The following is a 17,297-nucleotide window of genomic DNA, read 5'->3' on the forward strand; positions in this document are numbered from 1 at the left end:
TCAATAAATATTCTAACGCTGTTTAACTGGCGGATGTATTTTTTTTTTCCTTTGGTTTGTTTTTTCCGTCGATCTTGTTTTCCGTGCTGAGCACCAATGCTACCGACGTGCCAGGAAGGCAGCTCCCACACCTGGACCCTACCTATCGACCCATCAAACTCATGAACCGGGGACCAACGGCTTTACTTCCCATCCGAAGGAAGGCGTGATCAGAGATGTTATGCCTCAGGCCTGCTGGGGTGAGAGGTAATCACGCTTACCACTACACCACCGGCGCCGTTAACTGGCGGATGTAAAAATGCTTTTGAAAAAAAAAACAAATCCCTCCACATTATCCAAAATATCTGTTTTATAACAATGGGGAATGCTGGGTAAAAGAAAACAGCACATGAAACACCGGTCATTTCAACTCAAGTATGTGTAAAATGTTCGTAGTTGTGTTCAATTAAACATATTTCATCCAAATTATGACAAAATGCTTATTTTGCTATTCTGACAAAATGTCTTTTTGGATTTCTTAAGCGCTTGGTTCTCTCTGGGCTACAATCCTGGAATTTTGAGATTTTTAGATATTCATCAATTTTTTGGATTTTGTTCGAACGAGAGTAACTTGATGGTATTCTTTACTTAAAACAGCTGTTTCAATTTACAAGTTCATATCTTCTACAAAGCAGTTTATTTAAAAAAAAACAGAAATATCCCTTTGCAACTCAAACATCAAACTATAAAATTAACATAGAAAAAGTTCATGTCAGCTACTGATGTTATGAGAACGTCTACAAATCATAATTTCTGTAGATTTTTTTTACCGTCATTGGTCGAAAGGTACAGCAGCAGCAGCAGCAGCTACCCTACCCGTGTCCCCTCGAGATCGTCAAGTCGACGATGACAGGAGCACATACCGTGGTAGAGGTAACAATAGCTGCAATTTCCAAACCTACGACTGGATGCCTTCCTTCAGATAACAACTTGAGCGAGGTATAAATCGGTAGAACTGTTTCAAACACATCGTCGGTACATGAGTGTGTCGGTGATCATCTCTTCTTGCCAGTGGTAGCGGGGGGTGGACACCCCTCACCATCCCTCTCCAAAGGGGGAGTTTAGTAAGAGAGATGATAAAACCGATTTGTACCTTCCTAAAGTTGTCCTTGCTCACTTTCTACTCTCTATGTACAATTTTCACACTGCCGTACTCTAATACTCCGTACGATTGTACGACTTTTCCCCGAATACCAGTCCCCCGAAAACATTTTCCCCGAAAGTTATTGCCCCGAATGTAACTTTTCCCCGAAATACAATTCCCCGAATGGCACAGTTCCCAGAAAATAATTTCCCCGAATGTACCATTTCCCCGAATCTGCGCATCTTCGCTGGTTAACTACTTGTATCGAACAATACCACAATAAACATATTAATGTTCGTCGAATAAAGACAATAGTTTGACTTTCGTTAAAACAAAATGTAAAGGTCAAGCTCCTGAAATCGGTGTAATCCTATTTCAGCAGCTTTTGACCTTTCCATGTAGTTTTAACGAAAGTCAAACTTTTGTCTTTATTCAACACATTGATTTCTTCGTGCTCCATACAATTTTATAGCGAATTCGTTTATTATTCAGTTCCAACCTGGATCGGGTATCAAGATTGGGTCTGCTTGTTTTCTGACAAACGTCAGTTTGCTCGTTTGTTTTTAAAACCTAGCTCAGGTTGAGGTTCGCACTGACAAAAAGTTCGGTTTCGCACTGGGTTGGAACTGGTTCCAACCCCGATAATAAACGAATTCGCTATTAGATTCACCCTATAAGGAGTCGCCATGTGACTAATATGTATGGCATGGGGACGCATGATATCTTTTCTTTGTTTGTATGGAGTTTTTTTTTAACGGTCGTACCTATCAAACAAACACACACATTGTATGCAATTAGCTCCATGGATCATACATCATACCATATTATACGTCAAAGAATGAACTATGATTCAAAGAAGGAAAATTTCTTGCGACAAGCAAAATTTTACCCTTCTTTGTATCACAGCTCGTTCTTTAACGTTTTGAAGAATAAATATCTTACTAATTTATCAAAGCGATACCCTAATAAAAATTGTATGGTTAATTTGCTTAACGACGTGTTCTGGGTATCATCCAAACCATTTGTGGAATAGTTCAATGATTTGGGTTATCGTTCGTTTATGGTTATTTTTTATTAGGGTATCTCATTGTAATAAAATTGAAGAACGAGCCGTGATACAAAGAAAGGAAAATGACATCTCTTTGATAAAACCAATTAGATATAGATATTATGCGATACGTTAAGAAACGAGTTGAGCTACAAAGAAGGAACATTTCTTGAAACAAACAACGATTTTTCTTCTTTGTATAAGGGGTGATGTACAAATTATGTCACGCCCTAAGGAGGGACGTGTAGAAATCTGTGATTGATTAATTTTGCCTCAATTTCGCGTGACATAATTAATGTATGGCCCCTAACGGCTCGTTTTTTTTTAATTTGATTACGATTAGATATCAGTTTTATAAATTAGTAAGATATTTATTCTTCAAAACGTTTAAGAACGAGCTGTGATACAAAGAAGGGAAAATTTTGTTTGTTGCAAGATTTTTCCTTCTTTTTATCTTAGTTGATTATTTGACGTATAACTTGGTATGTTCCATGGAGCTAATTGCATACAATGTATGTGTGTGTGTGTGTGTGTGTGTTGGATAGGTACGAACTTTAAAAACTCCATACTAATAAATAAAAGATACCATGCGTCCCCATGCAATACATGCTATAGTCACTTTGCGACTCCTTATAGGCCGAATCCAAAATTGTATGGAGCAAGAAGAAAACACCATACACCGATTTCAGAATATTCGGTAAAAAATTACAGGAAATCTGTGAAAAATCACCGAACTGTTTACCGAACGTTCAGTTGTTCAGATTTCGGTAAAATTTCACAGATTTCGGTGAAATAATCTTAGTGTGTGACCTTTACATGTAGTTTTAACGAAAGTCAAACTATTGTCTTAAGCGAACCCCACACGGTAAGAAATATTGTCAATACTTAAAAGTATTGACAATAATATTGATGATGTGAATACAGATATATTGTCAATACCGATGTATTGACGTCAATATAAAATGCATTGACAATACGATTATTGTCAATACAAACACTCGTGTAGAGTCCACTTTAATTCGACACACATTGATATGTGTATTGTGGTATTGTTCGATACAAGTAGTTAACCAGCGAAAGATTTGATGAAACTGACACAATTTTCCCTTCTTTATATCAAAGCTCAGTCTTTATGCTCATTACAATCAGATATCAATTTGATAAACCGCCAAATGTCATAACAAGTCATAACCACAAACTTTATCTAGGGTGTTGAACGACTTTGTTCTGTTTATCAATATTCAGCAAAGATATTTTTCTCAATTTCATATAGATAAGTTGTAACAAACCCAAGGATTATATTTAAATAGATCGCACAGTGTAAATTGTATCTTTCGGGGAAATAGTGTTCGGGAAAACGTTCCTTTCGGGGAACTGGTTCATTCGGGGAATCGTATTTCGGGGCTAAAACTTTCGAGGAAAGTGTTTTCGGGGAACTGGTTTTCGGGGAAAAGTCGTACAATCCCCTGTACAGTCTATGGCTTATATCATATAATATAGACTGTCTTGCAATGAGCACTCATAGATAGGATTTCCAGTGAAAACTAGATGTATGAGTGCTCATTGCAAGACAGCCTATATTATATGATATAAGCCATAGTCTGTCTAGGGTATAACTGTTGGTATAACGAAACTATGAACTCTATACGTCTATACTTTCATATTTTTTTATCACTCTAGTCTGTTATTTGAAATTAGCATCTTCAACTAAGTTTTTTTTTAATTTTATTTTTTAACTCTATTTGTTTCAAATTCAAAATAAATTACATTTCATTTTAACCTAGGTGCTCCATCTACTACAATAACTTACCAGCCTTAATGGTTGTGATATATATCTAAGTGTTTTTACATTGTTCCTGCCTTCGCAATTCAGTATTTTAAACAGGTTTTTTTTTTTAATATAGGATATAGAAAATTCCATCATCACCTGGAGGTTTCATATTATGAAACTTTTAAGTTATAGATCTTATTTCGTCCAAATCAGTCCCCCAGGTATCATCAAAAATACTTTCTCGGGAGAAAATATTCAGATAATCCCGAGCAACCTGATTCTCAATAGGACTATTCAGATGGGCCTGAAACTGAAACTATGGGAACTCTCGAATTGCTTAGCAACTTTCTGAGTTTTTTTTTTCCGAATTTTTGATCAAAATTCCTGATAACCTTCTTTGGGGCTGTTCATAAACTTCGTAGACAGTTTATGGGGGGGGGGGGTCAAAAAAAAACTGTCTAAGTAGTTAATGAACAGCCCCTTTAAGCGCTGGAATAGGATTTGAGGTTTTTTCAAAAATTTTGTGAGTTGCCAAAAGGGTTTGAAACGCGGGTCTAATTTAGAAACATTATTTTCAAAAGTTTTGTTCCTCAGGGCAGAGAATCGCTTTTTAATTTGTTTTTGCAAATCCCGCCAGATAACTTTCATGGCAGGATCGCATGTTCTTTGATATTGTCTCCTACGAACATTTTTAAGACGGATCAAGAGCTGAAGATCGTCGTCTATTATAATTGAATTTAACATCGCATTTTGGTACTGAGGCAGCTCTTGCTTCAACTATAGAAGTAGTCAGAGATTCAAGAGCAAAGGAATGTTTGGATCGAAGTTATATTCCATAAATGTTCGATATTGCTCCCAATCAGCTCTATGGTAATTGAAAGTAAAGTCTGGAACGCGCAAAAAATGGTCAACTTCAAATTGGTGTATTTCTGTTAAAAATGCATAAAAAACCTGATATGCTGCATTTGGAAGTTGAGTGTATTTACAATGGTTGCTATGATGAGTTTTCACCGTTTGCTCTCCAGTTTTTAAAATGACGTCCAAGCAAGAGGGACAGCGTGACAAAATTTTACTCGCGCAGCAAGAGAATCCGACGTTCTCACACGCCAAGTTGGCAAAATTGCTGGATGTGGCCAAATCGACCGTGACAAACGTTTTAAAAGTGTTTGGGGAGCGTCTGTCGACCGCCAGGAAGCCTGGAAGCGGCGGCAATCGTAAGCCGGACGTGGCAGCGACGATGAAGAAGGTGGCGGTGAAATATAAGCGGAATCCTAACCTCTCCATCCGGGACGTCGCTGGCAAGCTCAATGTATGCCATACTACTGTGTAGCGGGCCAAGAAACGAGCCGAGTTGTCGTCGTTTAAGAAGGTGAAGGTGGCGAATCGAGATTACAAACAAAACACGTCGGCAAAGCAGCGGTCCCGAAAGCTTTATACGAATCTGCTCACAAAGTTCGACTGTGTCGTCATGGACGACGAAAGTTATGTGAAGGCGGATTTCAAACAGCTTCCGGGACAGGAGTTTTATGCCGCATCAGGAAAAGGGAAGGTGGCTAAAATATCTTGTCTGGCAGGCCATATGCACGTGTGGATTAAAAAGCGGCATTTTCATTACAACGGGAACCATCATTCAAGAGCGTCCAGGAGTACCTGGAAAAGCGGCTGCTACCATTCCTTTTTTTTATACAGGAGGTAATCTGCTCCCAGACACCTGAGAAGATAACTCAGGGTGTGGGGATGGGAGATGTAGCACTCTCGACCCACTAAACCTTACCCTGTGCTCTAGGCCCATGCCCTCCCCGGAACCGCCCGAAAGCATTACGTCATGGGAGGGGGCCGGTTGTGCTATGGCGCATCACTAAGTGTTGTGTCAGACGTGACACTCGCTACTGCACAGTGAGCAGCTGTGCTCGGTCAAACGGAATCTAAAAAAAAAAAAAAAACTAATAAATCCATGGAAAACGAGCAGCAGTTTAAACACCGACAAACCGACATGAAACTTAAACTTAACTCTTGATCGATAATCCATACCGGCCAATTCAAATGTGCATCGATCTCATCTGTCAAAACCATAGAAATGTTTTATCTAGATAAAAATAATTTGTCCGAAATAGATTAGACACGAACCAACTCATAAATTTTGTACGCGTGTTCGTGGCTAGGATAAACATTTTCCGTGAACACGGCGGCAGATGTCAGTCTTGTGCTTTGAGCAGAAATTCCTTTGTAATTTGTATGATCATTCCTGTCGGTTTGTCGGTGGTTTAAATCCAACTGGCGTTCGGCGGCGAATAAGGTCGATGAGACCACTGTGCAAAATTTAATCGAAGGGATGAATCGGAATGCACGGCACTTTGGATTTGGCAAACCAAAACAATAAACGAACATTTTTTCGTTCAAATATATTAATTGAACTACCAAAAGAAAAATAAGAAGATTTTTGTGAAATGAATTTTGACTGAAAGAAACGATTTTTTGTCGACCAATTTTCGCGTGTGCCAGTCTTTAGAACTGTTGGGATTAGAAATTATTTCTTGGGATATTTCAAAAGTTCCTGGAAGGTGATCAGAGCCGAAGTCAGCATGGGTAACCAATTGGCTACAAAGTTGACATGAAGCAGTTAAGACCAAATTAATAGTTGAGGAACTTCTTTGAAGAAAAGCATGTTGGGTTGTTTGGATATTGAACAGTGTACACTCAAAAAATTCCACACGTCATCATCATGTGTCTCACACTTAATTTTGCGCTTATTGTGAAACACATCCATTTCATGTGTGAATCTTATGCTATGAACCATGCCTGAACACTATGGATTTGAATTGTAACACAATTGGATTCTATGTTCCTCATATGGTGATATCAATAGCTTTGCACATCATAGTTCAATATTCTACAATATTCTACTTTATCGACTTCTACTTTACCGACTCTAAAAATGAATCGACAAATATATAAACAAAACTTCCAGAAGCCAGAGCTTTAACATGTCTTTTTAATGGGTCTGATTTGAGATTCGATCATGGACTGTTGGGGTGTGCTGCTGCCGGAGTCTTCGTTCGATCTCACTGTGCCACGGAGGATTGATAGGATAAAGTCACAACTCTTGTTTTCGATGTTTACCTTTCTGAGCAACAATTCACATCGTATTGAAATGTAAAACACTTTAAATCCATCTGTTTTGAACAGTAGTGTGATTCAATGTGCAATACACTTGAATAGATGGTGAAAAAATTTCAACATTTCAATGTTTGAAACACTAGAAATTAACGTGTATAACACATTGAACCAAGGTGAAATACACTTAAAGTAAATGTGATTGTGCATTTAAAAAATCGAGTGTTTAAACACTTCAATTAAACGTGTGGAATTTTTTGAGTGTAATAACCTGCATAACAATAATCAAACAGAATATTACCATTGGAATTGCTTTGAGCATTATTCCATGAGCGGTGTCTTGCATTAAAATCACCAATAATGAAGAATTTAGACCTATGACGGGTAAGTTTCTGAAGGTCACCCTTGAGAAAATTCTTTTGTTGGCCTAAATACGCATTGGAATGGCAAATAGGCAGCTATAAACGTAAAAAAGTTTGTTTCAACAGAAACTCCCAAAATTGCAAAAACTTTGGTCTCAAATGAAGAAATAATTTTATGTTTAATTCGTCTATGAACAATGATGGCAACGCCACCAAAGGCTCCATCAAGACGATTATTTCTATAAATGAAATAATATGGTCAGGTTTAAGGAACGTTTCAGTTATAACGGCAATATGCACGTTATGAACTCTCAAAAAATTAAATAGCTCGTCTTCATTATCTTTAAGAGATCGAGCATTCCAATTTAAAATATTTAATGCTTTAAAATCCATAGCTGAATTTCAAAGTCATGACAATATTGTTCGCAAATTTTACTCCAATTTGAATAGCATCAAACATGGAGTTAGATTTAAGCATATCAGTAATCATGTCAATTAATGATTTCTGTAAAAATTCCATTTTAGGAGCAGTGATGCTTCCTAAGTCAATATTTTCGTTAGAATTACATTTATTAGTATTTTGTTTTCTACCTGATGCAATAGCAGAATAGGTAGCTCCATTTACTCGCTGAACGTTGTTAACAATGAAGGGAGTAGGTATAGATGAAGATTTTGAAGCAGGGGTGATATTTGTACTTACAGGTACGAATGTAGAATTTGTTCCTCGCTGACCGTTGTTAACAGCAGAGGAATTTGTACTTGGTCGGAAACGTGGAGCGTTTCCTACCTGTCGCTTAGAACGAGATTGTAGGATCGCTTTGCGAGTCTTACATTTCCAAAAATTGGATTTGTGGATTTAACCACAATTTGAACATTTAAATTTCTTAGGATCTTCCTTCACAGGACAGTCGTCCTTTGCGTGAGAGGAATCACCACAATTCATCTATTTAGCTGGTATGTAGCAATTTTTAGTTCCGTGACCCCATCCCTGGCACTTATGGCACTGGATGAGGTTTGGGAAATTTCCTCCAGTCTTCCTGAAGTGTTCCCACTTCACTCGGACATGGAGCATAAGGCTAGCTTTTTCCAAGGCCTTAAGCAAACCCCACACGCATCAATATATTGACGCGAAGGGGAATTATTGACAATAATATTGATGATGTGAATTCAGAAATATTGTCAATCTCGATGTATTGACGTCAATATAGAATGTATTGACAATACGATTATTGTCAATAAAAGCAACCGTGTAGGGTCCACTTTAAGGTTGTTTAGTTCACTAGACTCGAAGTTCTTGAAGTGCTTAAAGCAAACCCCACACGTTTCAATATATTGACGCGAAGGGGAATTATTGACAATAATATTGATGATTTGAATTCAGAAATATTGTCAATCTCGATGTATTGACGTCAATAAATATTGTATTGACAATACGATTATTGTCAATAAGAGCAATCGTGTAGGGTCCACTTAAGGAAAATTGACATATTGACATGTGTAATGGGCGCTTAAGAGCGCAAGTCAATCCAAGGCCGATAGTAAAGGAGGGGTAATGGCTGACTCGCCACATGCAGGCTACATGATTGCCATTGGAAGGGATAATGATTATGATAATTGTTGCGTCTAATAATATTTGGAATGTTTGACAGCTGCGTTAGTTTCTTCTTATTCTTTGGGCAATTTCGATGTATGCTAAGATTTCTGTGAATCGACAATAGGGTTTTTGATCTAATTTCCGTCATACTAAGCACAACTCGCGCTTTACATCTCTTTTCTGAACGAGTTTATTCAAAATTCGTCTACGAGTTTCAATTCCGTCCTAACGCATTGAAACGCCATTAGATTTTCTTCGTCGTACGGATAAACGTAGAAAAAAGGGAATCGCTAGGAGCGCTTCTTTTTATTTGAGAACAATTGTAATCATTAAAACCTATTATTGATTTGTGCATGGTGAAATCATTGATATTATTGATCGTTAGAACGGAAATGGGAGATTACGACGAAGTAGCGCTCTACCCTTTTAGATTTTTAATACATAATTTTAAATGCAAAATGTGGATTCAGGAGCATCAAATTACTTAAAATTTTGTTGGATACTATTCCAAACTAAACCTTTCATTTTGACCGGCTTTTCTTTGAAATCATGGTTGTGGTATCATTTTGCAGTACATTTGCTCTTCAAAAACATATTTTCTCTGTAAATTTCCCCGAAAACCATGAATTTCGTTGTGATTTTATGGTAATCAACAAAAATGTTGAAGTAATGAAATTAGGTTGTTAGTGGAATGCTTAAACGAAACAGCAAGAAAAAGGTTATATTCCATTTAATTCCACTTCATTAATTTTGATATTCACGTACTTCGACTTTCGTATTTCGATTTATCAAAAACCTAACCCCCTTACGCACTCATCCTCTAGGTAAAAATTTCAAGATCAAAGGTATAAAAATGAAACTACGTGTTGAATCGGAACCTACCTAACTAATAATGTCCAAAGATTTAAGTAAAGTAAAGGAGAAAAATCTATTCAAATCTCTAATAAGGAACAAAACATGAATATCATTGTACTATTATTGGATTTTTTATACGGGTACCGTACCACATAGCACACAAACTATAAAAGTCTTATCAACAACCACTATGTGGTACCAAGGCGAGTAATTACAGGTGGGCTAGAACTCCTTATACCTTTTGGCAAATTTCTATTGCTGATTATTCATAAAAATGTATAAGTCAAGTAATAAGCAGACGCCTTGCAAAAAGTTAATGAAGATCATGTGTCAAATGAAATGTATAAGCGGTCACACATACCTTTTATGCATTCTTATAGGACCTATGTGGTTTGTCTTATGGAATGTATAAGACTGATGCTATGGCAAAAATGTATAAGTGAAACACATGGATACAATAATTGATTTTCGTTTCGTGTAGTGTAGTGTTGAGTTATTTGCCGCTAATGTTCATGAAAAAATCACTATTTTGCCATAGAGAATACAAGACAAATCGGACAAATATGGACAGGTTTGGACCTGTTTCATATGACAAAAATGTGTATGCTGGTCACAAATGCCTTGCTAAACTAAATTTTTTTGTATGAATTTCGCGAAGAAACACGAGGAGCATTTCTTATAGCAAAACTTACCATACAAAATGGTCATAGTTCATTTTAGTAGACAAACTAACACTTCTTCCTTGAGTGTCACCTTTGTATTAAGCGCCTAGGCGTGGTTCCACCTCCACACACACCATGCGTTAAAGAGATTTGGCTTCAAATAAATACAAAATCAACACTACCAAGCGTGGGCATATAAATCCAGTAACAAAAACATCAAATAATGCATCAAATGCCTATGTACAAATTATACAAATACTAGCCAGAACGCAAACCGGCGAGAAAACAACAACCTGTTGCCGGATAAACACGACTAAACATACCAAAATTATTCAGTTCCAGTCTGCCTCTGAAACAAACAGCATCTAATTCTGTCGTTCTCGTCGTTTGCGTTGTCGACCATAAAGTTGCGGTTTCATTATCATTTGCTTTTGATACTGATTTTGCTGGTCAGTTGCAAGAATTTAAAAAAGATGAAGTCTTTTGTACTCGTCCCTGAGAATAGTGATTTTCCAATCCAGAATCTTCCTTATGGCATTTTTTCCACTCAAGAAGATGTAAGTAACGATGACGGTTGAGTATTGAAGCAGAAGTATTTTTTTGTCAACGTATTGCATTTTTTTCTAATCACAAAACCAGTCTCGACACCGCCTGGGAGTCGCCATCGGAGAACATGTTTTAGATCTTGGAGCCGTGAAAAGTTTGTATCCCGTGCAGTATCATGTAGGTTTCATAACTTATTTTTTTAGTTCATTGGTTTAATCGAATTTGTTATCTACCAGGATGCTCTGACTGCTACCGTTCTGAATCCATTCATGTCGCTTGGTTACGAAGCATGGGGTGAAGTACGTCGTATTACCCAAAATCTTCTTTTGGAGGGTTCCGAACTTCACAAGAATACGAATCTGCAGAAAACTGCGCTAGTTCCGCAGTCCTCTGTTCAAATGCATCTACCAGCTAGCATTGGAGATTACACCGACTTTTACTCATCGATCCACCATGCCACTAATGTTGGCATCATGTTCCGTGGCAAAGATAACGCTCTGATGCCAAACTGGAAGCATATACCCGTGGGATATCACGGTCGTGCCAGTTCGGTGGTTGTATCCGGGACACCAATCCGTAGACCACTTGGTCAGACTTTACCAGTCGAAGGAGCGGATCCGGTCTTTGGACCATGCCGTTTGTTTGACTTTGAACTGGAAATGGCATTCTTTGTCGGTGGACCACCAACTGAACTCGGAGAACGCGTCTCAACCGAAGAAGCTGCCAAACGCGTTTTTGGATTCGTCGTCATGAACGATTGGAGCGCTAGGGACATTCAGAAATGGGAATACGTGCCATTAGGGCCATTTACGGCGAAAAATCTTGGAACATCAATTTCACCGTGGGTCGTACCCGTCGCGGCTCTGGAACCTTTTAAAGTGGAAAATTTCTCTCAGGAACCGAAACCCTTCCCATACCTGAGACATGAGCAAAAATTCAATTTCGACATCAAACTGGAAGTGGACATCAAACGTAAGAATTTTGTTTGTCTTGCTCTGCCACGCGTTGTCAAACCGGTTTGTAGCCGGTGGCGATAGAAATTTTTTGAATATCATTATTTATGTTCTCCTATATTTCTTCTGCAGCCCCTAAAGGTGCCTCGACAACAGTTTGCCGTTCCAACTATAAAAACCTGTATTGGACAGCGTTGCAACAAATCGCACATCACACTGTTACCGGGTGCAACCTCAAGCCGGGAGATTTAATGGCATCAGGCACAATCAGTGGTGATGCGTCGGATTCGTTCGGATCGATGTTGGAGCTGAGCTGGAAAGGTACCAAGCAGGTACAGCTACTGGGCGGTGAAAGTCGAAAATTTTTGCAAGACAATGACGAAGTCGTTATCCGCGGTTACTGTCAGAACGATGAAGTGAGAATTGGCTTTGGATCGTGCAGTGGAGTCGTACTGCCAGCCAAGCCATTCGAGTAAATTAGTGTTCAAAGCTGATGATACGTGAAATGCATTGTTACCATTGTTATCTCAGCACGCAGATCACGGCTGAAAATCACTTTAATAAAGTTAAAAAAAATCAGCACGCAAATAACTAAATACAGTGTACACAATTAATTGTTTTTTTTTTTAATTCTTTCAAGCAGTTCAATCATGGTTTGCATTTGTCATTCTATCTATTTGGAAATTTCTCAAATAGTGTGATTTCCTTTATCTGTTTTATTTTTTATTTTTTGCCATACATGTTTGCTTGAAATTGATCAACATCAAATTATCTAACTGTATCATTTAAGGCCCCTCCCAGATGCCGGACCGGTTCATCTGAAATATCTTTCGGAAACAAATAAACTGGAGAAAAGGATTTATTTGATGCAAACAAAACGAGCGCGGAGAAGTTCATAGGACTTCTCGTATGGTTTCTTTGACTTTACTAGAATATCAGTTGGGCTTCTCAAGGGAGTCCACAGGACTTTAAGCTTCCCTTGATTATTGAATGATGATTAGGAAATGGTGTAAATGGCTCGAATTCAGGCTAAAGCGATGCTAAAATTAATCATTGTTCGCCATTCGTGTATGGTCCAAAGCCTCTTACGGAATTCTTAATTTAGGAGTGCTTGGGATGATGATAGTGGTCTACCATTCATTGTAGTACGGAAACTAGTCCAATAGCTGTGGGCTCTCCTCACTGTTGAACATGATCAAGCTTAATAACATTGTCATCAGCAAATCACTGTATGAAGGACCAAAAACGAATGGATGGATTGATAGGCAATTCGTCTATTTATTTCCTTGGGACAGTTAAGAATATCCTTCCAACAACTTGGTCAGAAAACGAGCCATCCAACAGGAAAATGCTTCAATGAATGGGGAGGAGAGTCCGCCTTGTATCCACGAAATGTTACTAACATTTTCACTCTCCTCATCCAAATCGCTTCAATTGGGTCCCTCCTCATCCCGAAATTTTGATATTTATAATATAATAAACAGATAATCAGAAGCATAACGTCTACAAAAATATCGTTATACAATGAGATCACGTCCTTGCCAAACGACCGTCTTCTTTTTATCCAAATGAACATAAAGCATTCTAATGTATCTCAATGATTCATTATTTGTTAAGTATTACGAACGATAAAGGATGGAGTTGTAGTAGAGCTACTTGATATCTATAGAATGGAAGGCTTAGCTTAGCTTAGCTTAGACTGACTGCACATATCAATGGTGGCTACTCCGTGATTGATCAGAATCAGTGAAATTGTACAATGAATCAACTGAATGGGGTTGGAAGTGACCGTCCATTCTCATTGTACAAGTTTCAGTGACTCCATATTGTGTAGATCAAAAACGGCGCCGGCCACGTCCTTGCAATCAGGTGGGAGTAGGGAAGGGATATTAGAGTGACCTTTGCTGTTTGTGGGCCGTGTTTACCTCTGCACCCCAACGAAAGACACAGAAAAGGAGATTTTGTTAGTAAGTTGGGTTCGTTGGATCAGAATTCACCTTGATAAGTGATGCGATCATGGTTTTAAATGAATCAGTGTTATCATGCATTTGTACTTGGATTTGCCTGAAGCCTAAATAAAATGATCCCCTAATATAAATCTGAAGACGTTACATCATCGAAAAGCTGAAAATGAACTAAGAGCATGAGCATGAGCAAAATTGACCGCCCGCGACTGCCGACACCAAAAAGCTGAAAACCAATCCAAACAAATCAACAGACAAAACCAGGGTAAAAGCTGTAAGAGTGAATCATTACAGTATAAATCTAATGATGTTCCGTTATCGAAGAGCTGGAAGAAAGCTTAAATAATTTAAATCAATAGATCCAATCTGAATGAAAGCTGAAAAAAGAGCAGTCAGCTAGCAAAGTATGTGTATCTTAAACATCCATCTTGAAGGAGGAAGATATAAAATCACAATTATGTGGAGTTACTGAAAAATAGCAGTCTGATGCGCGAAGAGGGTGACATGATCGGGTCATAATTGTAATGTGAATATTAAGAAGAATTATCATCATCATCAAACTCATTAACCTGGAAGAATGCTTGTGATAAATTGTTATACAGATACATTGATAAACTAAACAACTCCAGTCAGTCCGCATCGTGCTCTCTTGCCGTGCGGATCTATTATCTTTTTGCTGAAGGAAGTGTTACTACTACCTAAAGCATACAACAAATTTAAACAGCACTTTTCAGTGCTCAACCTGTAAAAATTTTTCTATCTTGTTCAACTTTCATTCCTCTTCGATCCTTGTTTGGACCCTACCCGAGGTAATCCTTCTTGGATATCGATTTGGAAAATTCCTCTTCGATCCTTTAGATTCTTATACTAATCTGCTTGGAAGTCGATTTGGATAAAAATTTGCTGCCGCCATGGCGCCTAAACGCAAAAGAAAGTGGCAAACTCTTGACCCCCCTTCTGATGAAATTAATTTGAGTAATCAATTTGATTTGCTCACGGATGATGAGAATGATCCATCATCCAAGAAAAATTCTAGTAAACTTTCCCAGCTTAATGCCAAGAAGGAAAAGATTCCCCCTATTGTGATAACCACTTCCGATTTCCATGCTCTTCGCATGGAACTTTTGAATTTCGTGAAAGTTAAGTTTTCACTACAAATTGGACGTCGGGGTGAATGCCGTGTATTGGCTGAAACCTTGGACGGATTTAAATGTCTTCTCAAGTATCTTACTGAGAAGCAGCATAAATTTTTTACTTACGACACCAAAACTGAACGTGTGTTCAAGGTTGTCATGAAAGGACTGCCCAGTGGTGAATCCCTGGATCAGATCAAAGATGAACTGGCAAAATTACTTGGAGTTGTGCCACTCCAAGTAATCAAAATGAAAATGAAATCCCGTCCTGGCGATTCGCGCAACGGGATTTCTAATGATTTTTATTTAGTTCACTTCAAGTCTAGTGAACTAAACAACCTTAAGGCCTTAGGAAAAGCTAGCTTTATGCTCCATGTCCGAGTGCACGCAGAAAAAACATAGTTCAACGAAACAAAATTCGTATCATTTTTAACAAAATTTTGATTAGAATATGGATCAATAAAATTGATGGAGTAATTCAACAAAAACATTGAGTTGAAATAATACTTCTATGTTTATTGAATGGAACATCGGTTTTTATTGATTCGAAAAAAATGTTTGCTTGCATCAACTTGAAGCATTATTTAAAGTAATCAACGTTTTTAGTTGGCTTGAAACGTATTTTTTATTGTTTCAGAATCAATTTTTTTTTACATCCCCAGGTTAGGTTAGCTTGTTTTTATTGAAAAATCAACCAAAATTGTTCAATTCTGATTACAAACAAGTTGCTTACTGAGCCACTGTTAATTCATTTATTTATTTAATTATTCACCAATTTGACTATTGCGTAGCACCATTTGCTGCGTGAATGAGTTGTAGAACGTGTTGTCCTTGAGTGCCTTGATGTGCACCATGATGTCGTGACGCTTGGAGGCCATTTTTACTTCCGCGAAATAACTGTTCGCTCCAGAAATCGTATACAGAATACTCGTACAAGAGGCATTCCACGAAGGTTCGCAAATTGATCCTGACCGATCATTTCCAATTAAGCTGAAACTTTGCACAGTTGTTCCTTTTTAGTAAAGATGCCAATTTGATTTATCAGTTCTTCAAATTGAATCACGACTACTTTTTGAAAAGGGCCTGTGTAAAAATAGTACTAATGAGTTTAAAAATATATATTGCCGAAACGCTTTGTTCGATTGATTTGGTGTTCTCAGCAAAGTTGTAGATATTATTTTGGCAATTGTGTAAAAAATAGACACTGTAAAAAATTGTGTTTGTTTCAATGAAAAAAAATATATTTATTATTAAAAAAGTTAATTTCTCAAAAAGTACTCAAGTAGTTTTAAGCCTCATTGAAGCTCATAGAGTATGCTACTAACTGGCAAAGTTTAGTGATGGTAAACTCAAAAACAAAAAAGTTATGATTTTTTGAAAATTTCACGATTTTTAATGCAAATGTCACACATGTTTTTTAACCGTGTATATTTTTTCTAGAATTGAATTTTAACTTTGCACAACTTTCTGCAAGACACCATAGCAATCAAGCAAGCCGTTTTTGCAATATATTAAAATGTTTATTTTATATGCGCTTTTCTACACAGGCCCTATTGGAAAAGTAGTCGGGGTTCGCTATTACAATTTGTAATAGTGAATCCCGACTACTTTTTTATTTTAAAATTTCAACTTAAATCCATAAAATACATTTTTCTGCTCTTTTTTCCTTATTTTTTATTCGGAAACCTTATGGACAGATGATACATAATTTATTTTCATTGTAATACACTTACTTTCTATTTTTTTATTTACATCACTTCTAAAATACATCGAATATTTTGGTATCATTATCATTACAGTTTGAGTAAAAATTTGTGACATCGCGAGTGAAAATTTTAATTTCTGTTTATTTACGCGGTGATGAGAAGTGCGCTGATCTATTGTCAGGGTTTTGCGATGTGCATTGCTTTTGTGCACGGAGTGACTTGAAAAAGAAAAGTGAAGAAAAGTGATATTTGGTTGTTGGAGTGGAGGGAAAAAAAAATATGCGTGGAAGCATCGGGAATGCGCTCCCGGGTGAAGTGATTTAGTGATTACGTTCCAGTTGAAGATTGTTGACAAGTGTATTTGTGGTGATGCAAATTATGGTTTAGATGACGCATGGCTTCAAACATTTTGTGTATCCAAATAAAACATATTACATACTAAATACGCACAGGGCATCGTCTGCTG

At 37.5% G+C, this 17,297-nt stretch overlaps 1 protein-coding gene across 1 annotated transcript; it reads left to right on the forward strand.

Annotated features, from left to right (window-relative positions):
- Positions 1–10,842: 10,842 nt before the first annotated feature.
- Faa (fumarylacetoacetase) lies at positions 10,843–12,601 on the forward strand. Its single transcript, XM_065221116.1, has 4 exons — positions 10,843–11,086; positions 11,169–11,252; positions 11,312–12,047; positions 12,161–12,601. Exons 1-4 carry the CDS (start codon positions 11,003–11,005, stop codon positions 12,502–12,504), a joined length of 1,248 nt encoding a protein of 415 aa, XP_065077188.1. The 5' UTR covers positions 10,843–11,002; the 3' UTR covers positions 12,505–12,601.
- The last annotated feature ends 4,696 nt before the right edge of the window (positions 12,602–17,297 follow it).

The sequence above is a fragment of the Ochlerotatus camptorhynchus genome, unplaced genomic scaffold (genome assembly GCF_037179485.1).
Source record: "Ochlerotatus camptorhynchus isolate MF236.1 unplaced genomic scaffold, CSIRO-AGI_Acam_v1.1 ptg000139l, whole genome shotgun sequence".
NCBI classification, from domain to species: domain Eukaryota; kingdom Metazoa; phylum Arthropoda; class Insecta; order Diptera; family Culicidae; genus Ochlerotatus; species Ochlerotatus camptorhynchus.